General features: G+C 36.7%; 2 protein-coding genes across 7 annotated transcripts in view; both read right to left on the bottom strand.

Moving 5' to 3' along the window:
• FHDC1 (FH2 domain containing 1) overlaps window positions 1–13608 on the bottom strand; it is a 68996-nt gene extending 55388 nt beyond the window's left edge. Inside the window, exons 1-3 of one of the 3 annotated variants that reach the window (XM_063664201.1) lie at window positions 12751–13608; window positions 7766–7814; window positions 6249–6315 (exon numbers count right to left, since the gene is read on the bottom strand). The gene's annotated coding sequence lies outside the window, so the exon portion shown is untranslated. Of the gene's footprint in view, window positions 1–6248; window positions 6316–7765; window positions 7815–12750 lie in introns of those variants that run through there. The other 2 variants (XM_063664205.1, XM_063664202.1) reach the window with 2 other exon arrangements.
• ARFIP1 (ADP ribosylation factor interacting protein 1) overlaps window positions 12841–27930 on the bottom strand; it is a 129395-nt gene continuing 114305 nt past the window's right edge. For all 4 annotated transcript variants that reach the window (XM_054484562.2, XM_054484563.2, XM_054484561.2 and 1 more), the window contains one exon: window positions 12841–14694. In XM_054484562.2, the coding sequence (XP_054340537.1) occupies window positions 14539–14694 (156 nt within the window). In that variant the 3' untranslated portion in view covers window positions 12841–14538. The remainder of the gene's footprint in view (window positions 14695–27930) is intronic.

Genomic DNA, 27930 nt, shown 5'->3' with positions numbered 1-27930 from the left:
TGGTCTGTGTAAGTCATAACAAGAGGATTTATGGAAAAAACTTATATATGATCAAGTTGTCTATAATTAAAGGGAAATTATTTATAATAGTCTTTCTAGAGATTGGGTTTTTATTTTGTTTTTTAAAAGACACTTATATACTAAAGAATTGGGTAGAACAATGAAATTTTCTTAAGGTATTGATTTACTTTTAATAAAATTACAAGAGATTTTAATTTTTTTAACCCAAAGTTGAAACTTTTATTGCATCTCACTGTTTTCAGCTTTCTCTCCTCATTTAAAAGGCCTAAAATGATAACTCTATCCTTCAACTAATTTTCAGCTCCCATAAGTCTTATTTCTTTGGGTTCCAACTGCTTGCTGTGGCCTGATGCTAAAAATGTTTTATCTTAAAGGAAATGCTTCCTTCCAACCTAATATTCTGTGCTCTTGGCTTTAAATTGTTTTATAAATCAGAAAATTTTCACTATGACTCAGGAAACACTTCCTATGTCCAACTAATTCAAGTACCCTTTTCATTAGTTTTGACTTGAAGGTTATCTAAATGGACTCCCTAGAGGGACCAGCATTCACACGCACTGCAGAGGGTCTTTTTTTTTTACCTTTAGGTAACTGGCCTAACAAACAGATTTTATGTTTATCAAAATAATTTTGATATCATTAAGTTTTGCTCTTCTTAGAAAAATTGAAAAAAAAATTTTAATTAAGCCTATTACATTTACATCTGTGTAACTTTCTATATGTGCTTTTAAAGTCCTTATGCCATTAAGTTACAGGGTTTTGACTCCTTGGTCTAAAAAGGACACGAAGTCCTGCTAAATCTTAAACACTGACAGCAGTTAAATCCTCATCTTCAGACCCAGTAGAAGATGCCAATCAAAATAAATTGCATTCGTGAGACACAGGGTGAGAAATTAAAGCTATTCAACTCCTCAAAGCCAGGGACTATTGCAGAAGAGGCAGGCATGTGAATAAGGGCTGATTTTGACAGATAAAGTCAGTTCAGTTTCTCTATAAATTAACCATTAACGTCAAAGGCACACTAATGCAAGACCAGCATATCAGCCCCTGTGTCAGATTAACAAGGTTTTCTTGGAGCATTAGCTCACTGTTTAATAAAAGGTATAAAGGTTATAAAAGGCTTGTGGAAATTATATCTTATGGTCAAGATGATTAAAATTTTATGGGTTGTTTATAAAATTTTGAAAAACAAATTTAATTGGTCTTACGCTGTCTTTATTAGGTCTTAACGTTTGGAAAATTAAGTTTCCTCTCTCAAAGAATAAAGGTTTTAACTTTTTATTTGTAATCTTTATCACTTTGGCTAAATGAGTGACTTATTTTACAATGGCCTATGATCCTATTTTGTGATATCAAGTGTTTTAAATTTTTTATATTTGACAAACTCCAAAACCAAATTCTGACTTTGGTCTTCATTAATTTTTTTATGTTAGTCCCCTGAAGTCAAAAGAGATGCATTTGGGTTATTTGATAAAATAAAATCATACAAGAAGTATTGTCAAATATGAAACAGTGTTTAACCTTCTTTGGATTAGATTTATATAAATGTGTTATTAGTATGGGTTTCAGAATTGTGTGAAATTCCTGTGATTCTGATATGTCTTAGCATATGCTATTGGTAATAATTATGGTTATTATGTAAAGTTGCTGTATGCCACAGAAGTAACCAAATTTCTTTGTCAGTTGTGTCTTTAACTATGATTGTTCTAAGACTTTTGTCATCCACAGTTGTTTTATTTTTATTCTTTTTTAAAGGTGGTTTAATAATCAGCTATAGGACTCTGACAGGTGCTTTTGAATGCAGGTTTCTGATAACTTTGGAGATGATTGTAACACTAGAATAGAGGAAAACCTCTCAAGACTCTCATGGAGAGCTAAAATATTCACGAATATCATGCCAAACAGGAGTTAACTGCAGGACTGAACTAATAGAAGACTGAAATAATCTTTTTATGATTTTTTGCTTAAAACATTGCTGATCCTTTTTCAGAGCCAAGAAAACTATTGAGATTTTTATAGCTTTTAACAATTAAGTATACTCCTATAAACAAAATTTGGAGCATACTTCTCTCTACCTAATTTCTCCAAAATTTGGAAACTAGTTGTATTCTTAACATATGGCAATAGACTTATTTGCATAAGTTCAACGACAATGTTTTATTTTGTAACAGGACACAATTGGAATCACTGGTTTGGACTGGAATGGCATGCTTTCAGATATAAAGTCTCCTTTAAGGAATCAAAGTTGACTTACAGGGCCAATAAAAGCCCCTTGGGAAAGCTGGCCTCATACCCTGTCTACACAGTCCCTGTGGTAAAGAATGTCACTTTCTGACAGGCCCAGGAGCCAGGTTTTCTTGGGACCTCAAGGTGAGGAATTCACCCAATTAATACAAGTATTTGCAGGCATAGGCTGGGCTTAAGGCATTAAAGTTGAATCTGAGATTCCTTATGGAATAAAGTTCCAGCAAAGCCAATTAAAAAAAAAAAAAAACAGAGCCTATATGGCAAACAATTATCTGTGCTGACTTTATGCAAATAATCCAGCCAAGTATAATAAGACTAAAACTTATTTTGCAAATGAATTTGTCTTTGATGTGTCTTTAGTGAAAATGAGACTGGAGAAAGAATTATGTTTCAAAATAAACTATAGTACATCTGTTATTAGATTCTAGTCTTGCCTAACATTTTTCCCTTTTTATTATTTTCTACAGTTTGAACTGAATTCTAAAATTTTTAATGGCTACAAGTCTCCAAAATAATGTTTTCAATTTTTTTCCTTTCCTTTTGTTCCTATTTTTCCTGATTTGAAATCACTAAAAATTAAGCTGTACTTTCTTAAGCCATGAAAACCGAAACTGTAAGCTTTAGAAGAAAATAACAGCGACCTATTTACATCCATAAACCACTTTTATACCTGCTGCCTACTAATGTACAGACTTTAGAATAATAAGGCCTATACTGATTTCCCGAGATCCTCACTTGTTTGTTGTTATTTTCTCCCTTCCTCCCCCTATTTTCTCTTTGTAGGATGTGAGGCTTCACAACCTGCTAAAAATGAGCTTTCCTAATAACATGGGACCTACCCATCTAGGAATGAACCATCTTAGCCATGAGAGATTAGATAAAACCTGAGACCAGAGACTCATTTTCTTCTAAAATTCTTTCTCTGAAAGATTTTAAAAAGAAAAAGGGGACAATGTGAAAGGAAAATAAATTTTGAGACCCCCAAATCACTAAGCCAAAGGGAAAAGTCGAGCTGGAAAATGTATTGTTGTGCAAATCTGCCTCTCATGCTATTATTCCTAAATGAGATAGCTACAAAGATTAAAAAGCTGCAGACCTCCGGCCGGGTGCGGTGGCTCACACCTGTAATCCCAGCACTTTGGGAGGCTGAGGTGGGCAGATCACGAGGTCAGAAGATCAAGACCATCCTGGCTAACACGATGAAACCCCGTCTCTACTAAAAAATAGAAAAAAATTAGCCGGGCGCGGTGGTGGGTGCCTGTAGTCCCAACTACTCGGGAGGCTGAGGCAGAAGAATGGCATGAACCCGGGAGGTGGAGCTTGCAGTGAGCCAAGATCACGCCACTGCATTCCAGCCTGGGTGACAGAGCGAGACTCCATCTCAAAAAAAAAAAAAAAAAAAAAAGTAGCTACATACCTCCCTCACATTTACACATAAGGAAATTCCTTGTGGAAGAAGGACAGATAGAACTCAAAGTCATCATCCCCTCTGTTCATGTGAGACAAATGCATATCTGATGGCTTCCTTTGCCCTGTTGTTTCACTAAGCCAGACTAAGGCATGTGACTGTTCCTCTACCCAACTTCACACATAAATTGTATATTCAGTAAAAGCTTAACCAGAGACTCAAAAGTACGCAACCATTTGTCTCTTATCTACCTATGACCTGGAAGCCGCCCCTGCTTCGAGTTGTCTCGCTTTTCTGGACTGAATCAGTGTACATGTTACATATATTGGTGTCTCATGTCTCCCTAAAATGTGTAAAACCAAGCTGTGCTCTGATCACCTTGGACAAATGTCATCAGGAACTCCTGATGCTGTGTCATGTGTGTGTCCTTAACCTTGGCAAAATAAGCTTCCTAACTGAACTGACACCTGTCTCATATTTTGTGTTCACAATGATTCACAGCCCTTTGTCCTGTGCAACAGGCTGGGTAGGGGCACCATGAAGAAATCAGAGGGCTAACTCAGGCTGGAGCAGGTACAGAACATAAAGGGAGAAAGGGGCCCATGGAAATTATGACGTATCCTCAGTTTTTTATTGGCATCAAGGTTTTTAACAAAAGTCATATACTATTCTACCTTTAGCCAAAGTTCTTGAGATAACCAAGGAAGACACATTTTATGTGTACGTGTGTGCGTTCTCTGTCACAATCAGTCAATTTCTTCTTCATTAGATTGCAAAAATAGATACTATAATAAAGAACTTCCCAGGCCGGGTGCAGTGGCTCATGCATGTAATCCCAGCACCTTGGGAGGCCAATGGGGGTGGATCACCCGAGGTCAGGAGTTCAAGACTAGCCTGACCATATGGTGAAACCCTGTCTCTACTAAAATACAAAAAATTGGCCGGCTGTGGTGGCAGGCACCTTGTAATTCCAGCTACTCGGGATGCTGAGACAGGAGGATTGCTTGAACCCAGGAGGCAGAGGCTGCAGTGAACCAAGACTGCGCCACTGCACTGCAACCTGGGCAACAGAGAGTCTCAAAAAAAAAAAAAAAAAAAAAAAAGAACTTCCCTACCAAAATTGCCTTCCAATTCCAGAAAGCCGTGTTTGTAGACTCTGTCTCCCCTGGGTGACCTTGAAACACGCATGCAACCCAGTCCTTGTGTGCCTGTAGTTAGAATCCACACACTTGAACAGGTAGGCTAACTAGTTATTAACTTATTTTCCTTCTAAAAAATGGCAGCAGTTAGACTGGCCTCTAAATCAAAACTAAAGTCATATAAATTGCTAAATGTTCTAGCCAACAATGACCCTAATGACCTAGAAGCTTCAGATGAGTTCTGCCACTTCAACTGTCCAAATATATTCTAGTGCTACTAGGTAAAAAGGAGTCAAGCATTCTATGTTAGAATGTCTGCTGGGGAAAAAGAAGGTATTAAGATTCAAAGGCTACACAGAAATAATATTGTACCATATTTAAGATTTAGGTGAGATTTATTTGGCAACATGGATAGGACCATCTTCACTGACCTAGCTGCTATGGTAGAATGGTAAAATTCCCTCTTCCCCACCCAACAAACACACATGCTCAGAATTAAGCCATTCCAGTCTGAAGCTTAAGGCTGGCTGCCTCCATCCTCAACCACTAATCGTATGTTCTCCATACTGATCCCTCCCTTCTCCTGACCATTCATTCCTTATGATTTGTATGGACTTTCTCCCCATTAAACCCAAAAGTTTAAGGGCAAGCCTGTCTTATTCAACTTCACATCTTTGTAGTATTTACCTTCAAGGCTTGACAGCGGTTAGTAGTCAACGTATTTTCACATTGCTTGTGATTTTCATCACCCCAGCAAATGTTGCCAGTGGGCCTCCAGTCATTGAAGGCTAAGTGCCCCAGCAATGCTAATTATCATTATGGAAAACATTGAGTGACCTTTACGTGCAAAGCACAAGGAGGGCTACAAACATGTTCAAAACAGTTCTTGCCCTCAAGAGGCTTCTATGGGCCAAAAGCAAATCTGCCAGATCCAAGCTCTTTGAAGCCTGATCCTCTTCAAAGTGTTAGTGGAATCAGGTGGTGAAAGTCAACGTGGGTAAACTGACCGGTCACTCAGCAAATATTCATGACCATTTAAACTTACATTTAAAAAATAATCTACTTGATAGTACCAGTGAGTTAAGATGTAAGAGTGCATGAAGGGAACAGCCAGGTATCATAAGATTTTAAGTGAACCAAGAAATGTAGACTTATACAGGCCAATTAAGTGAAACCTTTCAGAAGACATGCTGATGTTCCACCCAGAGCAATGTGGCTCAGTGTTGGACTGAAAAACTCCAGCTTTGACACGGTTCGGGAAGAAGAGGGATGGATTGAGTTCTTTCTTCAGAAATTTGATAAAGTGATCAGGCAAAGAGGACTGAGAATCGAAGCATGTGGCTTTGATTCTCCACTTCTTTTAGGGCTACACCAAAGAGATGGGGATGCCTGCTTTTAAACAAGACTAAGTATGGCCTTGATAAGACAATTACCTGGCTCTGTCACGGCTTGGGCTAAAGCGTTTCCATAAGCTAGGTGTACAGGATTCCAAAGAGGCTACTGTAAGGAAAAACAAAACCATAATAATGAAAAGTCAGCAGACTAGAAATGAAATTGTTGAAGTTAGTTCACTACTAGTGAATGGGAATTCACATAAAAATGAGCTAAAAGAACTAAACAGGCAGAGTTCTTCCTAGAATAAATCAAGGTCAGTGTTGAGGTCACTGGCAAGGAAGTCTGGAGTGGCTTGGACTGAAGCTACTTGTGTTTGGGGAAAAAAGACTTGTTTTCATTGCTCTAGTCATAAGCATAAATAGTGACTCCAAAAGCTTGAAAACTTGAAGACAGCACAACAGCCTCTTAGTATGTCATTGTATGTTTTTTAAAAGAACAAAGGGGCAAGTTAGGGCCACAGCCTACTATGAAGCTTTAATATTTGCCTTTCCTTTGTGAGTTTAGGCAAGGTCTCTTATAGAAACACACAAAATTTTGTCATTAGACATGGCTGTTCATTTGCTATTTCTAACAAATTTTTTTTCTCATTTTATGGTTGGCTTCACTGGAGAAAAATGCTAACTAAGCTTCACAGAGAAAACTGGTGAACCTTTTCAGAGAAACAAAATTTTGAGAAAAAAGAAATTGTTAGTGCCCACTTCAGGAATCATCTGACCCTCTTTCAAGGTGTTAGTGAAATCAGGCGGCGAATGAAAGTCAACACAGGCAAGCTGACCAGTCATTCAGCAAATACTCATGACTGTTTAAACTTACATTTTTTTTTTTTTAACTCACTTGATAGTACTAGTGATTATATAGTAACCACTGCCATGGTTAAAACTCAATTCTCCAAACATTGCCTGGGCTTTTTGCTACTTCTGTTATTGATATAAACTAGTCAGAAAATTTTAATCCATAGTATTTTCTTTGTTCTTATCTGAGATGGGGTGGGGGAATAAGAAAAAGAGAATTTGAGAACAATATACATAAATATCCATTACTTATTTGAGGAATGCTTTAGAGTTAAGCAATTTTATTAATTTTAGAAGTGTTAACTAGGGAAAACGTGGCCATCTCATAAAATATATTTTTGGATTGGAAATAACCATTATTAAAAATTACCAGTGTATAAATACTTATTTTTAAGCAGTCTCAAGTTGTTATAGTAAATAAAGCTCTAAGCAGCTTCATCTAAAAAAATCTATAGTAGTACAGAATAGTAGTATATGCTAATTTACAAGAGGGCAAAAAAATTGAGACAGAAAAACCATCCTTATTAGGCTAAAAGAAAGTTAGTGTTTTGTTTTTGAATTCAACTTCCCTTGAACTTTCAAATAGCTATTTAGAAAGCATCAATTTGGGGCTGGGAACAGTGGCTCATACCTGTAATCCAGCACTTTGGGAGGCTGAGGCGAGAGGATCGCTTGAGCCCAGGAGTTTGAGCCCAGCCTGGGCAACATGGCGAAACCCGTCTCTACAAAAAACACAAAAATTAGTTGGGCATGGTGGCACATACCTGTAGTAAATATAGCAATTTTTTTGAAAAGCTTCAATTTGGAAATGAGCTGAGGAGAAAAACAAGAGAAAAAGGTCTAGTTTAGTGAATGCATGTTTTCCTATATGGAATCTTTTTTACATAGTCATATCCTAAACTATTTCTGCCTCTTCACTTGTCCTGTACTCTTTACTGACAAACTGCTCAACTTTATGCTTACTTGAATTTCTGTTTCCAAATACAAATCAATTTATCTCCCATGCTAGAGGAGAAATTCTAGTATCTGTAGGAGTGGAGCAAGTGGTGTCACTGTCTATATCAAAAAAAGCCTCTGATTGCAACCCTGGTGCAAGAGGAAAGATTTAGTGGGTCCTGCTGCCTTTCTGGACCAAATATCCTTTTTTTTTTTTTAAATGTTATTATGAAAAACATTTTTAAAAAGAAAATGTAAAAGACTAGTACTATGGAACCCCACATATCCACCCACTTATTTCAACAATTGCTAACATTTTGCCATATTTACTTTGACATCTTTCTCTCCTTTTTCTCTTCCAGCTTTCTCTCCATATATGTGAATACATATGAATGTATGTATTTTTGCTGAGCCATTTAAAGGTAAACTGCAGACATCATGCCACTTTGGCTTTAAGTAGTTTAGGCATGCATTCCTAATAAAGCTGTTACCCTATATTACCACAATATATCATACCTAAAAAAACATAAGTTCCTAGCAGTGTCAAATACACACTCAAGTGACTCAGTTTTTCCTCCAAATGTCTTATATAGCTACTTTTTTTGAATTATGATCTCAAATCTTTTGTTTTCTAACAGTATTACTAATTTTTTTTCTTTTGTGATGGACTTTTTGAAGAGACCAAGCCAATTATATTGTAGAATGTCTCAGATTCTGGATTTGTCCAATTGATTCTTCTTGGTAACATTTAAATTGTTCCTTAACCCCCTGTATCTTCTGTACACTGGAATTTAAGGTAAAATACTTGATTAGCTGCAGATTGAACAATTCCAGCAGAAATACGTGCTACTGTATAATTTATATCTCATTATATCCAAGGCACAATGATTACTATTCATGATTCTAAATTTGATCACAATTTAGGTTGTAAGCACAAATCTCTTCTTACTAATGGTACTTTTTCCCATTTCAAATTGAGCCATTTGTAGGGTAATACTTTGGTATTATGGAAATAGTCTGTTTTCCATTAATCTCTCACCTAATGATATTAGCATCCATTGGCCATCCCTGTGTGAATCAATTATTTCAGTCATGGTTGCAACATGGTGATTTCTCTAATTCTGCCATTCTTTCTACTAGAGAAAGAATGGCCATTACAGAAGAATGGCCATTTTAAAAACTGGCCACTCTTCTGTAAACATCCTACTGTCTTAGGTAACATCCGGACATTAATTTAGAGTAAGTTATAAGTGTACTGCCTCTTTTGTAACTCATTCAAATGAAATCGCAGTGCAAGCACTGAATATTTTTCTGCATTTGAATTTTGGATCAAAAAAACAACAAATTTTTATATATGGCTCCTTTGAATTAAGAACTATACAAGGAAGCCTGGCACAGTGGCTCACGCCTGTAATCCCAGCATTTTGGGAAGCCGATGCGGGCGGAATTACGTATATTGAAGGAGTTTGAGGCCAGCCTGACACACATGGCAAAATTCCGTCTCTACTAAATGCACAAAACTTAGCTGGGCCTGAGCAACAGTGTGAGACTCTGTCTCAAAAAAGAAAACTATGCAAGGAGTTGGGGATACAGGGTGAATAAGACAGCCTACCCTGTGCTTTTCTTAAGAGCTGAATGTCTAGTCATAATAAGTATATATTCCTCAAAGGAAAGAATAATTATCTGCCTAAAGCCTTAGGCAGTTTTTATAAAAAGTTTCCTAACGTAGAATCAGAAATCATTTAGGAGGAGAACAGTAAAGTAGCATATATAAATAATTTATCTTGAGTACTTTATTCATTATTCTAAGGCTTCATAATTTAAAAACTTTTCAGGAAGGCCGGCAAGATTAAAGTTACCTTTCCTCTCACTACTCTATAATGCTTTACACTCATTTGAAAAAAAAAAAAAAAAAAAGTTTTTACACAGTTTGCTTTTAGTAGAACGTCAATAATCAAAGCTCCAAGATGTAGTGAGATGTATATGGCTATGGTTCTTCTTCCTATGTGCCCTATACCAGCTAGTTGTACATTTCACCTGTAAGTTATTTATATGAACATATACACCTGTACCAAAGGCAAAGTGATATGAAAGTCTAAGTCATAGAAAGTTACTTTTAAAATCAACAAAATGGTATCCTGTTCCTCTTACATCTTCCTTATGAATCAACAATTCATGCAATCTTTGACAGAGTTTATGGCAAAGCCTAGCTTGGACCCAAACAAAACTGGTTTTGGTTCTTGTGGAACAGTTTCCGTTGTTTAAAAAACCCAGAATTCTCAGTTCTGATAGCATACTAATCAATTAACTGCACAAGAGTAGAGTTATGGTGCTCAGACTGGACCTAATTCCCTCATATTTCTAGTCTCCTTTTTCCCTACCAGAGCTGATACCAGACTAACAGTTCTCACTTAACATACATAAACTACTAAGAGTCAAACTTTATTTCATGAAAACAAAGCTGAACTTTGTAGTTTCCTGTACATTACGATGACCACTTGGCAATTTATTATAAAGGCCCATTTATGCTACAAAACCTGTTGAACAGGAAACCTTCAAGTGGGAACATAGAACTGAATTTAATGAAAGTCCTCAAAAAAATTGTTTGCATTGTCCTATTTTAATAGGTCCTGCTATACTGTAAAAGTAGTAAAGGAACTGTGACTTTGGGAAAGCTTTGAAATAATGCAAAATACAACTGGTCTTCTGATCAGAAAATAGCCTACTCACAACTGGATAGTCTTAGCTAATGTAAAAATTTGTAGTCTTAAAGGGGAATTAGATTTTTTTAAATACCTAAATTTGGTTAAAATTGTGATCAGGGTGGGGCGCGGTGGCTCACACCTGTAACGTAATCCCAGCACTTTGGGAGACGGAGGCGGGCAGATCACCTGAGGTCAGGAGTTCAAGACCAGCCTGACCCACATGGAGAAACCCTGTCTCTAACTAAAAATATAAAATAAGCCGGGCGTGGTGGCGCATGCCTGTAATCCCAGTTACCTGGGAGGCCGAGAGGCAGAAGAATCACTTGAACCCGGGAGGCGGAGGCTGCGGTGAGCCAAGATCACGCCATTGTACCGCAGCCGGGGCAACAAGAGCGAAACTCTATCTCGAAAAAAAAAAAAAAAAAAAATTGAATGATCAAAGATTTCAGGTAGTTTCAACTCTCCCAGGCAAACTGAAAGGTTAAAAAAGAAGAGCTACTGGCAAAGGATATTTAGGACTATTGCAAATAGGTACTTAAGTAGTACTTCACGAAACTAGCATAAATTATACTTGAATGACTAGCAACTCAGATAATTTACTTTTATTTTTCAAAACTACAGTCATTTCCAGTGAAAACTAAAGAATGGGCACATTTGGAGGTAGCTACATTATTCTTTCAATTAACAGTTCCATGATTAGAAGAAATTTATCTTTAGTTTTTTCAATATACATAATTTTACTTTATATAACACTTTTCAAGCTCACCTGACTTCTTTTGCAGAATACTGCAAGTTAAAGGTCAGTGGATAGAAAGGCAAGCATCTTGCATACTTTGCAATGTACCTAGTATGAAGGCATCTGGGGGGAGATGGATTTTTTTTCCCCTAATGGGAAGATATTTAATACACATTAAACTTAACTTTAGAAGAAACCTGACACTTTTGACACATTGATTTAATTATGCGGTTGAAATGGCAGGATTTAAAGGGGAATTCAAGTATATAGTTGCAAATACTCATCCGGCATTACATTTAGAGATGGGGGTTGGCTAAGTCAGTTTAACATATTTTGAAGCCTTGATAGTTTCATCTGTTAAAAAAAAAAAGTGTGTTACATAATCTCTAAGGAACCTTCTAGTTTCACACTCTATGGGATAAGCTTCAGTAACATTATCAGTGTGTTTTGAATATGGAAAAGATGCTTCTTAAAGCCTAGATTTCAGCTAAATTGCTTTTGCAAACCCAGATAGTTCCTGGACCCTAAGATTTGGAAGCTTTGGGATGAAAAGTTTAATTTCACAGACCAGTTCCTCAGTGCATTATTTTTTCTAGAATAACAACTTCTATTTTAATGAGAGAAAAGCCAGCCATTTTCATCCATTCCCTGCTGTTACACCCGGCATCCCCAAACTTTCCAGTTGCGATTGTTCAGCCTTTATCTTCCTGTTTTTCTCTTTCATTATTTCATTTTATATACACAGTACTGGCTTAAAAAATATACTAAACAGGTACATGTGTATGCTCTTAGAGGTGTAAATTGGCACAGTTTTTCTTGAAAGCAAACAGGCAATATATTACAAAGTTTTAAAAGTGTGTATATACTTTTGGGGGCCCATTTTCACTTCTAGGACTATAACCTAAGGGAGTAAGTAGGTAAAAGTGCAAAGATGTAAATGTATGTTATATTAAAGGATATTCAAAATAGAGCTTGTAATATTAAAATCCAAAACTAAAATATCCAACTTCAGAGGTGTTGAGTGGTTCCATGCAGTATTTATTCACATGGGAAGGTACTTATCTTCTATTACTTGAAATTTTCTTCTAATTCTTTTCTATAATGAACATAAATTACATTCCTAACAAAGTAAATGTACCATTGGCTAAATATATTGATTTACTTTTTTCTTTTGCTCATGTGCCCACTATCAGAATCATGGATATTTTAAATTTATTCTGAAAAAAGTCAATCCATGAAACTATTTAGCTCCTTAGCTACAATAATTGTTATTGAAATGTGGTTAAGAATGGACATGTTCAGCTCTCAAAAGAGATTCACATTGAAATAAAAATAGCTTACTGAGCTAAAACAATTATAAGTGACAGAGTACCTTTTTTTCTAAGGTTCAGAAAAGGCAAATCATGTGTCTTCAGAATTTCCAAATAGTTACTTCTTAAACTACGAAGGTCCAGAGAAACGATTTACTGCAGCAAACACGTTTAATAAGAATACAAAATTCACACCAGAGGCACATTCTGGGGAATGTAAATGAACTATCACAAGTAGTAATTCTGCTGGAAGAATAAAATAAGGCTCTCTGAGTACAAATATACAGGAAGGAATGATTTAAAATAGGTTTATGATTTACAATCACATTACATTGTATTAAGCGCTCAAAACAGGCATATTAATTAAAAAGCCAGCTAAAAGGCATTTGAACATATATAACAAATCTTACAGTCCACAAAGTTCATGTATAACGGTAATTTTAAGTACTTCATTTCAACACAGAAGAAATGAACAGGTGAGGGATGCCTCTCAAAATATTAATTTATGTCTATGACAAAAACTAAAAGGCTTTACATTAAAAATGGATTACACTACTGATAGAACCACGTAGTGGACAGGGCAACCACATCAAAACAAAACCAATAGCGCCGAGCAACTAAAACAGTACTGGCCTTTCCAATCCTCTTTCTTCCTGGTACCACCACACTGTCCCAAATTACCTCTTCATTACCCAAATCAAAGAATCCTTCTGTTTTCCCAATCCTCAAAAGGAATGAAGAAAAACCAAAGAGCAAACTCAAAAGATGATTTTTACCATAAACCTCAAATGTGGCTTAACAAGTACAAAGAAACCCAACATTTACACATAGTGCTCCATTCCATGGAAGGAATAGACACATCAAACATTATCCAACAGGGGTTTCTTTATGGATTTTGTACATTGGTTGAACAAGAATTACTGTATCTGAGAAGGCACATATCTGTGATTTAAGGCTTAAACGGTATTGTTACATACGGAAGTCAATAAAAGCTGTCTATGTATTCACTTCTATCAAAATGGAACTGACCCAAAAACTAGTTTTCTAAGTACAGATTTCTACTCCAGAAACCATTAAGAATTTCCATTCCCACATCCACCTGTCAAAAAAAAAAAAAAAAATTATCTTAAGCAGGTTTTGTTATGAACCAAAAGAAATTGCAAATGTAACTGTCCAATGACTTTGGGTGAAGCAAATTCATAAGCTTAAAAGCCTCACAGAAATGACACTGTGATTTCTGTGTCTTTAAAAAAAAGTCTAAAAATTACAATGGTACAGATTCATTTTTAAAAAGGTATTTGCCACAACTCCACAAGCTAATCATTCATTAGAGCTGCTGCCTCTGTGTGGACGCTGCAGGAACACCATATAACTTTACTCTGCAAAATAGTTTCTTTTTTCTTTAATACATGAAAATCAATCTCTTAAAGATGTTTAATATATTCATATATAAAATATCTGATGTTGATACAAATCATGTAAACCTCCCTTTGGAAAAGTTACAATTGGCCCTCATTTCCAGGACCAAAAAACCTTGAATTTTTATCTTGTCAGTGCAAATCTCTATTAGATGTTTTCAAACTACAGAAATAGCCATCAACCCTCACAATACAAAAGGATTTCTCAAGAAGGAAAATTATTGTGTTCAGATTATAGAAACTATGTTTACATTAAAACCACCCTTAACTGTTCAATTGTTAAAGTATGAAAAAGGGAAAAATTAAAGCTGTTTGTGCAAGAATCACTATAATGCTCGTCACCCCACCCACTTCCCCCAACTCTGCTTAATTCTTGTTAGGTTTGTTTAGAAATATAATAACGCGACTTTCTTTTTATTTTCCGCTGTGATTTTACTGTTCTTCAAGCCAAGATGGGGCATCCACTCCAGGGGTTTTCAATTTGATATGGAACTGTTTAAGTGTCTGTTCAAGCTGCTTCTGATTCCCAGCAAAGTAAGCGGCAATGGCATTGTGGAAAAGGACCAGCTGATTGTGCAATACTTTAACCTGTGGACAGGGCAGAGTTACAAGACCAAGCATTAACACCAATAACAATAAAATAGAGAGTGATTTATTATATTCCTTAATTAAATAGTGTATCTCTCTTGAAGAAAAGCTGGCTTAATAATGACCAAGTATTTCACACATACCAAGTGTACACTGCCTTGCACGGTCACTGAGCCTTTGATGACTTTTTAATTACCCTAAAGAGAATAGGTCAGTTTTAAGATGCCAAAATATATACCCTATTAACCATTTTCAAAGATTATTGAGAGGATTAATTAAAAATATCATTAAATCCTCCTCAAACTAAGTACATTCAAAATCATGTGAGATATCAAAAAGGGAAAATTATATATAATTGCTACACAATGTATGAATAGTAAATACGGACCTCATTAAATCTAAGCTTTATGTAAGCCAAGTAGGCTGGATACTTTCAAATATTGACTTTCTTTGTAAAGAATCAAGCAAGTAGCAAGTGTTGCTCAGAAAATCAATTTACTTAAAGCTCATATGACTCTCAATTATTTTCAACTGCCTATTACTTCTGCTGATATCAAGAGTACATTTTAACCAAGTCATACTACAAGTCTTTCTTAAAGAAATAAACAATGCATCAAAAAGATTTATAAATTGTTTCCTGAGGTTGTTTTTCTTTTGTTTTGTTTTGTTTTTTGAGACAGAGTCTTGCTCTGTCACCCAGGCTGTTATGCAGTGGCGCAATCTTGGCTCACTGCAACTTCTCCCTCCAGGGTTCAAGTGATTCTCATGTCTCGGCCTCCTGAGTAGCTGGGATTACAAGTGTGCACCACCATGCCCAGCTAATTTTTGTATTTTTGGTACAGATGGGGTTTCACCATGTTGGCCAGGCTGGTCTCAAACTCCTGACCTCAGGTGATCTGCCTGCCTCAGCCTCCCAAAGTGCTGGGATTACAGGTGTAAGCCACCAAGCCCGGCCATCTGAGGTCTTATTTACAACTGCAAAATGTTAAATAAGAATTCTGATTCCCATCCAATATGACATTCATTAAAATTGAACTTTAATAATAAATGATATAAAAATATTTGAAACATGATGCTAAATGAAAAAACAGGATAGAAAATTTGTTTCACTATATCTCACACACACACACACACACACACACACAAACACACACACACCACATTCTCTCTAGCCATTTCTGAAAATGATTTCCAAAACTGAGCTGGTCTCGGTCGCCTCTGCCATTGTGACTGAGCCTCAGATCTCTTTTGTAGAACAGGTTGTCAGGGACAGGTCTAAGGAGTGCTTCAAGGACAATCCGCCTTGACAGAGGGTAGAAAAATCACTGTATGATGTTATATATGAAAGAATTTCTTAAGTAAGGCTTATAAAACCCATAAATTATAAAGAAAAGATTGATAATTAAACTCCATTAAAATTTAGAATTTCTTTTCTTTTTTTTTTTTTTGAGACGGAGTTTTGCTTCTGTTGCCAGGCTGGAGTGCAGTGGCGCCATCTCAGCTCACTGAAACCTCTGCCTCCCGGGTTCAAGCGATTCCCCTGCCTCTGCCTCCCAAGTAGCTGGGATTACAGGCATGCACCACCACGCCTGGCTAATTTTTTGTATTTTAGTAGAGACGGGGTTTCACCATGTTGGCCAAGACAGTCTCGTGATCTGCCCGCCTCCGCCTCCCAAAGTACTGGGATTACAGGCGTGAGTCACCGCGCCCGGCTTAATATTCATCAAAAGATAGTGAAAAGATAAGCTACATTCATGAAAAGATAGTGAAAAGATAAGCTACATACTGTGAAAAGGCATCTGCTTTATATATAACTGGCAAAGAATATGTATCTGGAATATATGAAGAACTCCCAGAAACCAAAAACAGCCCAATTAAAAAAGAGCAAATAACACAGATAAACATTTCACAGAGGAGGAAACAGGAATGGCCAATTACATCTGAGAAGATATCCAGCCTCATTAGGAAATAGGAAAATGCAAATTAAAACTAACATGTGACACCACTTTATACCCTCCACATTAAGAAAACTAAATATTATAACAACTATATACTATTGATGGTGTATAAATATGTACAATTGTTTTTGAAAACAATCTGGCATGAACTAGTAAAATGAAAGATATAAATGCCCTATGGAACAGTAATTTTACCCCTAAGAATCTGCCGTAGAAAAACTTGCATGTTTGTTTCATGAAACATGTACAATTATGTTCATGGCAGCACTGTTTTTAGCATTAAAAAAGCAAGAAAACCACCACAAAGTTGTACATACAGGAGAACAGATAGAGTGGTCTCTCAACGCAATGGGGATACTACATAGGAGTAAACATAAATGAACTGTAGCTACATGCATCACTATGGATGAAACTCAGGAGTATCAGGTCAAGCAAAACAACCTGCAGAATGTCTGTGGTAGGATTCCACTTACATAGAGTTCAAACTGAATGATATATTCATATGTGAATGATATATTCATATATGGCAAAACTATAAAGAAAACCAATAAGAACAATAAACAAATTCAGAATAGGTTTATAGAGGGAGGAGAGTAGAGAGGATAAAGTAAGGGTAAAGCACAAAGGATGCTTCAAAAGTATTAATAATATTTGTTTCTTAACTTGGGTGGTGGGAACATGGCTGCTTTTTTTGTTATTTTTGTTACTCTTTATATTTTGTCTGTATGTTAAACATTCTTTTGTTTATTAAAAAAGGGAAAAATATTATGAGAGCTGAAGTCTGTCTATATCAACTTTGTTGAAGACTTGCACTGTTCACAATGTTCTGATGAACTACAGACATCCCATTTTATATTCAGAGGGAAAAAACCACCTAAAATGTTACTTACCTCCATTCATATAATAAATATTACACAGGGTCATACTGTTATGTGTCAGGCACTTCTCTAGGGGTTGGGAATGCAAGCAATCAACAAAAAAGGCAAACATCTCTTCTCAAAAGAAGTTTATGTTCTATTGAGGGAAGAAAGAGAAACATCTAACATACATAGTATGTTAGATGGTGATACATGTTACAGAGAAAAATAAAGCAGCAATGTGGAATGTGAGATGTATGTCTGGGTGAGAGTTGCAATTAAATAGGAAGGGCTCATTGAGGTAACAGTTGAATACAGATTTAAGGAAGTGAGAGAATAAACTGTAAGTTATCTGGAAGAAAAACATTCCAGAGAGAGGAAATAGCAAGTTCAAAGGGCCTGAGGTAGGCAGTGTGCTTGGTATGTTTGAGAAGCACCAACAAGGCCTGTATGACTGCAGCAGAGTGAATAATGGCCTGGTATATGTGGTAAGATAGGTAATGGGTGGCTAGATGGTGCAGGCCTTTAGATATCATTAAAAAGATCTGGCTCCTTGTCTGAATGAGATTAAAAGCTACTGGTAGGTTCTAAGCAGAAAAATGACAACATTTAATTTAATAAACATGCAAAGGTAGAAGTAGAGAGAGACCTACTAGAATATTACAGCAATAACCTGAGTGAGATAATGGTGGCTTGGACTACAGTGGTAAAAGAGATCGTGAGAAGAGGTGGGATTCTGAATATAATATGAAGATGAAGCCAATGGAATCTGACAACAGATCAAGATGGGAGGTGACAGAGAAAGAGAACACTCAAAGATGTGCTAAGAGTTTTGCTCCAAGCAACTGAAAGAATGAAGTTGCATTTACCGAAACGGCAAAGACTGTGAGAGGGGCAGGCATGGAAGAGGAGAAAAGGTGGATATTAACAGCTTAGTTTTGGACATGTTTGAGATATCTCTTAAAATAGCAGTTTGGGCTAGAGTTGTAATTTGGGAGTCATTAATATACAGATGATATTTAAAGCCACATGACTAGATAAGCACATAAGAGAGTGGACAGAGAAGTGATTCAAGGATTAAGTCATGAAAAATGAACCTTGACCCTTGTATCTCAAATTACATACAAAATTTAATTTGAAACGGATCATGGGCCCAAGTGTCAGGGCTAAAGCTACAAAAACTTATAGAAAAAAACATAAGAGAAAATCTTAATGATCTTTGGTTTGGCAAAGAGTTTTAAACAATATACACAAAGCATAAATTATAAATGAAAAACATCAATAAATTGGACTTCAAAAATATTTCTCTCTTCAAAAGACACTTACAAAAATGAAAAAGTAAGCCATATATTTGGAAAAAATATTTGCAAAACAGGTATCAAAGAACTTGATTCTAGAATACATAAAGAATTCTTGGCCAGGCATGGTGGCCTATGCCTGTAATCCCAGAACTTTGGGAGGCCGAGGTGGGCGGATCACCTGAGGTCAGGAGTTCAAGACCAGCCTGGCCAACATGATGAAATCCTGTCTCTACTAAAAATATAAAAATTAGCCAGGCATGGTAGCAGGCACCTGTAATCCCAGCTACTTGGGGGGCTGAGGCAGGAGAATCGCTTGAACCCGGGAGGCGGAGACTGTGGTGAGCCTGTATCGCACCACTGCACTCCAGCCTGGACAACAGAGTGAAACTCCATCTTGGAAAAAAAAAAAAAACAATTCTTACAATTCAATAAGAATAACCTAACAAAAAAGCAGGTAAAAAATCTGAACAGACATTTCATCAAGGAAAACACAGATGGCAAATAAGCACATAAAAAGATGCTCAACATCTTTAGTTATTAGGAAAATCCAAATTAAAACGACAATGAGATGCTACTACACATCCACTAGAATGGCTAAAATTAAAAAACCTTGACCATACTCCTTACTGACCAGGATGCTGAGCAACTCAAACTACCATACACAGTTGTGGGGAATGCAAAATGGTATAAGCATCTTAGAAAAGTTTGTCAGTTTCTTAAAAACTTAACATGCACCTACTATGTAACACAATTATTCCACTCCTAGGTATTTGCCTAAGAGGAATGAAAGCAAAGACTTCTACATGAAAGTTCATAATAGCTGTACTTGTAATAGCTTAAAACTGAAACAACCCAAATGTCCATCAACCATTTCATGCCAGTCAGAATGGCGATTATTAAAAAGTCAAGAAACAACAGATGCTGGGAAGGCTGTGGAGAAATAGGAACACTTTTATACTGTTGGTGGGAATGTAAATTAGTTCAACCATTGTGGAAGACAGTGTGGTGATTCCTCAAGGATCTAGAAGCAGAAATACCATTTGACCCAGCAATCCCATTACTGGGTATATACCCCCCAAAAATATAAATCATTCTATTATAAAGATACATGCACACATATGTTTACTGCAGCACTATTCACAATAGTGAAGACATGGAATCAACCCAAATGCCCATCAATGATAGACTAGATAAAGAAAATGTACATATACACCATGGAATACTATACAGCCATAAAAAGGAACAAGAATCATGTCCTTTAGAGGGACATGGAGGTAGCTGGAAGCCATCATCCTCAGCAAACTAACACAGGAACAAAAAACCAAACACTGCATGTTCTACTTATAAGTGGGAGCTGAACAATGAGAACACATGGACTCAGAGAGGAGATCAACACACACTGGGGCCTGTCAGGGGGTTTCCAGAGGAGGGAGAGCATCAGGATAAATAGCTAATGGATTCAGGGCTTAATATTTTGGTGATGGGGCCAGGTGCAGTGCCTCACACCTGTAATCCCAGCACTTTGGGAGGCCGAGGCGGGCAGATCACGATGTCTGGAGTTCGAGACCATCCTGGCCAACATGGTGAGACCTGTTTCTACTAAAAATACAAAAAATGAGCCGGGCGTGGTGGCATGCGCCTGTAGTCCCAGCAACTCGGGAGGCTGAGGCAGGAGAGTTGCTTGAACCATGGAGGCGGAGGTTGTTGCAGTGAGCCGATATCGCGCCACTACACTCCAGCCTGGTGACAGAGCGAGACTCCGTTAAAAAAAAAAAAAAAAAAAAAAATGTAGGTGATGGGTTGATAGGTGCAGCAAACCATCATGGCACACGTTTACCTATGTAACAGACCTGCACATCCTGCACGTGTACCCATGAACTTAAAATAAAAATAACTTAAAAAAAAAGAATTTTAACTTCCAATCTTTTAGAATTAGAGGAGAGAATAAAAGGAGAGTATGGGATTTAATTCATGTACTGGCCTTGCAGGGAGCTGCTGTTAACGGTCTAGAAAGTTAGAGAGTCAGAAAGAAAGTGGGAAGGGCATCCCAAAATTTTTAACTAGCCCTGCAAATGTCAATATAAGTCAGTTTGTTTCCCTACACCCAAGTAGCTGATTAAACACAGAGACAGCTCCTTCTGTAGCTGAGGAAGACTCAGTAGCCCACTAACAAAGGCTCAGGCTCAGTGTATTTGTTGTATTTAAACTGGCCCCCCACCCCACAATGCAACTTAATCCATGGGAAATCAAAGATGATGCTTTTTAGGATTGAATTCTAGTTTTCACAACAAAATGATACAATACCCATATCCACAAGAAACATTCTCCAAGTAATTGTTAGAAGATTGATGTGTAAAGCCTTTTAAAGTATACATGCACATCAGATCAGTTCCCTGGTATAGAGGGGAACTTTGAGGATTCACAACTTTGTAATTACAATGCAAAAACAAAAGAAAAAAAAAACTCCAAATGGAAATGAAGTATAAAATTTCATCCTCAAATATAAGAAGCTATTTTTTTTTCTAAAAAGCTAATTGTTCTCATTTTGGCTTATAACAAAACAGATAATTTATCTCACTTTTCTATTAGTATTGATTACTGTAATCTAGTACAAGCTTAATTTTGGTAGTGTATCTTCTAAATCAGATACAAATTTACATAAGAATAGTGTGTTGACTCATCCAATCAAAACATAATGAACAATCCTCAATATGAATAGTCTTTTTCAACTAAATGAATTAAAAACTTAGAAGATTTTCTGCCTATTTTTTATTAACTAATTTGTACTATGATATGCATTTGTATAATGTCCTCAATGCCATTCTGCCTGATATGCTACAGAGAATCCTCAGAACATTTTGGTTATTAAATACATTGAAATAATTACCAATTAAAGGGAATAATTAAGTAGTATTAGAAAAGCAATTGCAATACAACTTTTAAAATAAGAAATTTTTGCAATTTTGAGAATCATGCTGTTACCATACAGGTAGTTTCAGTAGAACATAAAACTATTATTTCAGTTTATTTGGCTTACTTGGTTTACCAGGTTCACTTTACCAGGCAATCTGACCTTGTAAAGGTCAACCTGGGAAAGATTCTGGTTTCTCAAACACCGCTCGCTGGCTTTCAGAGAGAGACAAAGAAACTGAGGTGAGAGGAAGTTCAAATCCCACTTCTAGGAGAAAGGACAAAAAGCCAAAATGTTCCAGGAAATATTTCAGGGTCTTTACCTTTTTTCAATTTACTTCTGTATTTAAGCTATATTTAAGCCCACAGGAACTGAGGAGCACAGAATGAAAGAAAGCAGGTATTTCAGGTATTTTTGGTAGACTATGCTTTGTTATGGTGGGGGAGCACTAACTTTTGGAAACACCTTCTATATGACACATAATGCATTACCCTTACATCTACTCTGTTTAGTCTCCTCCGGCCCACCCCGAGACCCAAGAGAGGGTCTCATTCTGTTGCCCAAGCTAGAGTGCAGCAACACAGTGATAGCTCACTGCAGCCTTGATCCCCTTGGTTCAAGTGATCCTCCTACCTCAGCCTCCTGAATAACTAGGAATAATGGCGCGCATCACTGTACCTGGCTAACTTTTTTATTTTCTGTAGAGACAGGGTCTCGCTATGTCACTCAGGCTGGTCTCAAACTCTTGGCCTCAAGTGATCCTCCCACCCTGGACTACCAAAGCATTAGGATTACAGGTGTGAGCCACTACATTTGGCCTTGTACAGTCTTAAGTCTATGATACAGTTGAAAAACAAAAAATAAAGAAAACTCAGAAAGTTAAGTAATTTGCCTAAGTTTAGACAGGTGATAGATGGATTGGGATCTGGAGAACTCAGGAATGTCTTATTCCAAGACTGATCTACGTCCTTTCACCTATTTTAATCTGCTTCTATTCATGGGCAATAGACATTTTAGAAACCTTTTAAACAAAATTTGAAACAGACAAGAAAGGGTAACAGAGCACTTAAAGGAAAAGTGGTACTGTAGAAAAGACACACAGCACTTTAACCTTGTTCCCAATTTTGTCTCTGGCCTTGAAGTTGTATTAAAACATCCTTGGGACAAGGATCTAACACGGATTGGAGCAGATGAAAGAAATAAAAGTTAATTCTTGCTAAAACTATGAAGATTAATAAAACATTAAACTTTTATATAATCTTCCCATATTTACAGAGTAGGAAAAAGTATTTATTGAACTATTTATGTCCTAAGTTAGAAATGATTTAAAATATAAAATATTAATACAACAGAAAGGCAGAGATTTAAGACAGGAGCAAAAGAAGATAGAGGTAACAATTATAATGGAATGGCAGCAAGTATGACAGATTTTGAAAACCTACCATCAGAAACAATTACAGCAATTTAGAAATACACTAAATCATTGCAAACTCACTTATGAAGAACTTTCGTAAAGATCTGCCAAACAATGAGCAAAACCACTACGGCAACATCTGTTGAGTGACCTAAACATATCATACAATACTTTCATTGTTAAAGGGCAAAACAAACTCTAACACTGACTACTAAGGCAGAAAGACAAGCTGGAGTTTTAAATAGAAACTAGGTAACTGAAATTTAAGAGCAGAACTAATAGATGATGCCAAGTAGACTACACCGAAAACTTTCTCTTGCCTACACAGCATGTATCAATAGAACATAAATAACATTTACAAAGTTACTGACTGAAAAAACTAATGACAAGCATTATCTTGTCAACATCAAAATCATATAAAAGACAGTTTATTTCTACCAAACGAACTTTTTTCAAATAAAATTTAGATTATATGACTTTCTTATTCAGAGGCACTAAATTTGTTTAAAAAAGCAATTTCCGGTTAAAATAAGTTATTAGTCTTCATATATTTAGGTTCGTGCAAAAGTAATTGCAGGTTTTGCCACTGAAAGTAATGGCAAAAACCGCAATTACTTTTGCACCAATCTAATATTTATGATTGTTAAGTTCTTCAAAGCAGTTACTGGCTTTCTCAATAATTCTATGAAATAGGGGTTTATATTAAATGTACAAAAATATTGGGATAGTAGCTGGTTGTAAGAAAACGGTGTGTAAGAAAAAAGTGTAAAAATCATATTTTGGTAAGAGGTCCCCAACCGCTAACGTGTAAGGTATCAACTTTCTTTACTCCTATTAAAAAATATACCATTCTATGCTTTCCCCGCCCATCACTGAACTTTTCCCAGAAAGAGATCAGAAGAATAACAGGCAAGAAAATATACCTGCCTTGGCCTTTTATTAGGTTTGTGGAGTATAATTTTATTAGTTTGCAATGGCTTTGGAAATGCCTGTCATGTTAAAGCAACTACTGGTTGAGAAAGAGAAACACTATAAAAATATGGGTGTGGGCACTGGGAAGGGAGTGAGAGAAGGAAAGACAAATATGAACTACAAGTGGGGTAGAAAAATAGGTTTTTACATTCTTCTGACGCATTGTGATAGGTTTCAACAAATCACTGACAAGCAGAGGGTTAAAAAAAGTCCTTACAGAAGGAAAAACAAAAGGCAGAGTTCTGAAGAGAAGAAAATTGATGAAACATTACCTATAGACTCCAGTAGCAGCAGGTCACAGAACTGTGGTGACGTCTTATAATTCTTTATCCAATAATTACATACATTAACATTCTGAGTGCGGAGATTTTCTCACCTTTAGCAAAAAAAGTCTATCACCTTTTTTGTTCTATGTTTTTACAGTGTTAGTTCCCGCCCTTTGATCCCTCCCTCCCTTCTCCCTCTCTCCTTTTCTCCCTCCTTTTCTTCCTTCCACCCTTCCTTCCTTCCAAGAGCTCCAAGTTTAGACGTGATCAATATAGCTTCTATTTTCCAAGGTTATCTTTCCATCTTCTCTCTCTGCTATCTGAACAATCTCACCTTGGGCAGCATTACAGCATTGTATTATACTTAACTAAAAGCAGGGCTGTGGAGTCAGAGAGATCTAGATTTGAATCCTGGTCTGGCTGTGAGACTTTCAACAAACTACTTAACCTCTGTGAACCCCAGCATTATCATCTGTGCACTGGTATATAATCATCTAGATCACATATTATACAGATATAGGTATTATATATATAAAAATCCTTATAGCAACTTTCCTCCATTTACAGATTATAGTACTCAAAGATTAGTGTCCACTGACTAACTCAATACTCAATGTAGGAAGGCCGTGCTCCATGGAGCACCTCTAGGGGCAAAAACCGACTAGCAGGCAATCACAACATAGTACGTTATGTGCTTTAACTGGAGAAAGGCCTGGGCACTATGGGGAGGAGGAAAGGATGAACACACTTTCAAGTTGGCAGAGAAAACATAAAGTATCATAATTTCCCATCTGATCTCCGAGTCCAAAATCAATTTAGGTACAAAAGAGTAGGTAAGGAATTGGCTATTTCATTTCATCAATTAGGTGAGAGATATAAAGTTATCTCAAAAAAAGTTGGGAGATCGTTATTAACCTAACAGAGAAGTTTGACAATCATGCGCTTGACAGCACTGAATCCTCTTTACAAAACCACACAGAAGTCCATAGTTACAGTTAGGGGTAGTGAGATCCCAGGAATAGCATGCAAGGCCATAGGGAATAGAAAGAGGAGGGGATCCCACCAATGTTTTCTTTTTTTACCCATCCTATAACTTCTCTCAGATCTTTACCCCATTCCTGATCTCAAGTTCAGAATTAGTCCCTGTCCCTTGAGGTACTCACAAAATCCCTATGAAATCCAGAAAAAAGGGAAACATATGTAGGCAGATGTTGGAGGGGGTGGAGGGAGTCACTGAATTCCATATTTAGATAACAAGAAACAGAAAGCTCAGGTATCCAGATCTGCTGGAGCTATCTGGTAAGTGACGAAATGGGGCCAAGTCACTGCAGGGATCAGCAGACCCTGTGCTCACCAGCCTTTGGACACTGGGCAATAGGAACTAGTCAAACCAATGGCCCATCCAATGGAAAAGCCTTATCAAAATCTGTTATGATAAAACAATTACGCTTCTTTTTAAAAAGCCTGTAAGTAGTAATAGTATGCTGTGCTTCAAGAAGGGAACAGATGATTCAACAGAAGTTTACAAATCACTTAAACATATGATCCAGGGTTTCTCCAAGAATTTTTTTTTTGACTCTTTCCTGCCTATGCACATGTTACCCATTCTTGTGTGGTCCTGCTCAAGTCAAACTGCCTAGCTTACCAGGTACTTTGAGCCCACACTAACATTTTTCTTCATCAAATTCTGTATTTCTTTCTCATGTTCAAGTTAGCATTGTATATATAATTGATTTTATTTAAATTCCTCCTTTAGATCGTAAGTTGCCTCTCCACAGGGAGTTTGTGATAATACCTTATATAGTTCTTTAGGATCAGGCATAATTGCACAAAACAAGCACCTTAAAAAACTTAAGGTGAATTTTTAAAAAAGCATCTTTGAAAATTTAAGGGAAGAAATAAGTATAGAAAATCAGGATGTTATTAAGTTTATGAGGAATGAGAAAAAAGTTATGAATGTTTTAATCTAACAAAGCAAAGTATAGATGAGTCATGGAAAGAAATTATGGTCAACATGAAAACGCTGAGTCATTACTGAGAGAATTTCAAGAAAAGATTAAAAAGAACATTGCAGCCGGGCGTGGTGGCTCACGCCTGTAATCTCAGCATTTTGGGAGGCTGAGGCGGGTGGATCACAAGGTCAGGAGTTCAAGACCAGCCTGGCCAAGATGGTGAAACCCCGTCTCTACTAAAAATACAAAAAAGTTAGCTGGGCGTGGTGGTGGGCGCCTGTAATCCCAGCCACTCGGGAGGCTGAGGCAGAGAATTGCTTGAACCCGGGAGGTGGAGGTTGCAGTGAGCCGAGATCGTGCCACTGCACTCCAGCCTGGGTGACAGAGTGAGACTCGACTCAAAAAAAAAAAAAAAAAAGAACATTGCAAAGTCAAATTCTTAAACACTGCTAGTGTCTTCTGAGACTTTACTCAGAAATACTAATTAAAGGTTTTACTTTTAAGCAAATTGAAAGAACCATAACTACTAAGAACTAAAAAAGTATAGAAAAGTCACAGCCGTAAGCACCCAGTACCATCATCAACAGCACAACCAATGCAGTTATTAGTGATCTGTTAAAGTATCACATTGATCACTTAAAAACTCACCTTTATCACAAACCTGGCAAATCAAGTTGGATAATACCCAAGGCTGGCAAAATAAGTGAAATGTGGATCTCTGAAGAGCACACATGTATATCAACCATTAGAACAGACACATCACAACAATAATGATTAAAAAGTAAATTTTTAAAGTGAATTCTTTTCATTCAAAGTGAAAGGAACAATTCCCTCACCTCCAACATATACAGCAGAATAAGAAACTCTAATCCTATTCTATAGTAAGTTGATGGCTTCTGACCAAAAAGGGTTAGAAAATATGTAAGTACCTTATGATTGCCGAAAAAGAACCAAGTCTATAAGAACAGTAATCCATAATTATAAAGCTATCCTTCCTGGAGAGCTTTTCAATACTGTATACAAAATATCCCTCCCTTACAAAAATTGTCATGCCGGAATCTTAGCATAACTGGTAAAAAAAACTATATGAATTGGTTAGCTAGGTGTGCTTCTCCCCAGCACCCACTCAGGCTTTCATCCCTACTCACTCTTCAACAATTACAATTACCTTGATTTATTCCAAACAGGTATGGGTTGGACGAGTCTAGTCTAAAAATCAACCTACAACTCAGAATTCTTTTTGGTTGTATGGGTTATATAAAGACAGTTAATTTCTGCCTCATTTCTAAAGAGAGGAAGGAGGCAATGCAAACCACAAGCAAATTTGTCCTCTTCCATGTGGGTTTAAAAAGACAAACCACTAACAGCAGCAAATGTTGCACCATATGTTAAAATATTTTCTTCTGTAAATGAAAAGTACGATATTGCACTATTTCTACTCTGTCATTTAAGAATGATGTTGCAACAGAACTCACATTCTAAGTTAACTTTTTCTATTCTCACCAACACAGAATTAATCATCTAATTTTGAGCTAAGAGGAAAATTAAAGACTATATTTGGGAAATACATGTCTATTTTAAGTCTCATTTTGGAAAAAAAGATAA

This window comes from Pongo pygmaeus, chromosome 3 (genome assembly GCF_028885625.2).
Source record: "Pongo pygmaeus isolate AG05252 chromosome 3, NHGRI_mPonPyg2-v2.0_pri, whole genome shotgun sequence".
Taxonomy (NCBI): domain Eukaryota; kingdom Metazoa; phylum Chordata; class Mammalia; order Primates; family Hominidae; genus Pongo; species Pongo pygmaeus.
This window is presented reverse-complemented; position numbering and strand designations above follow the sequence as displayed.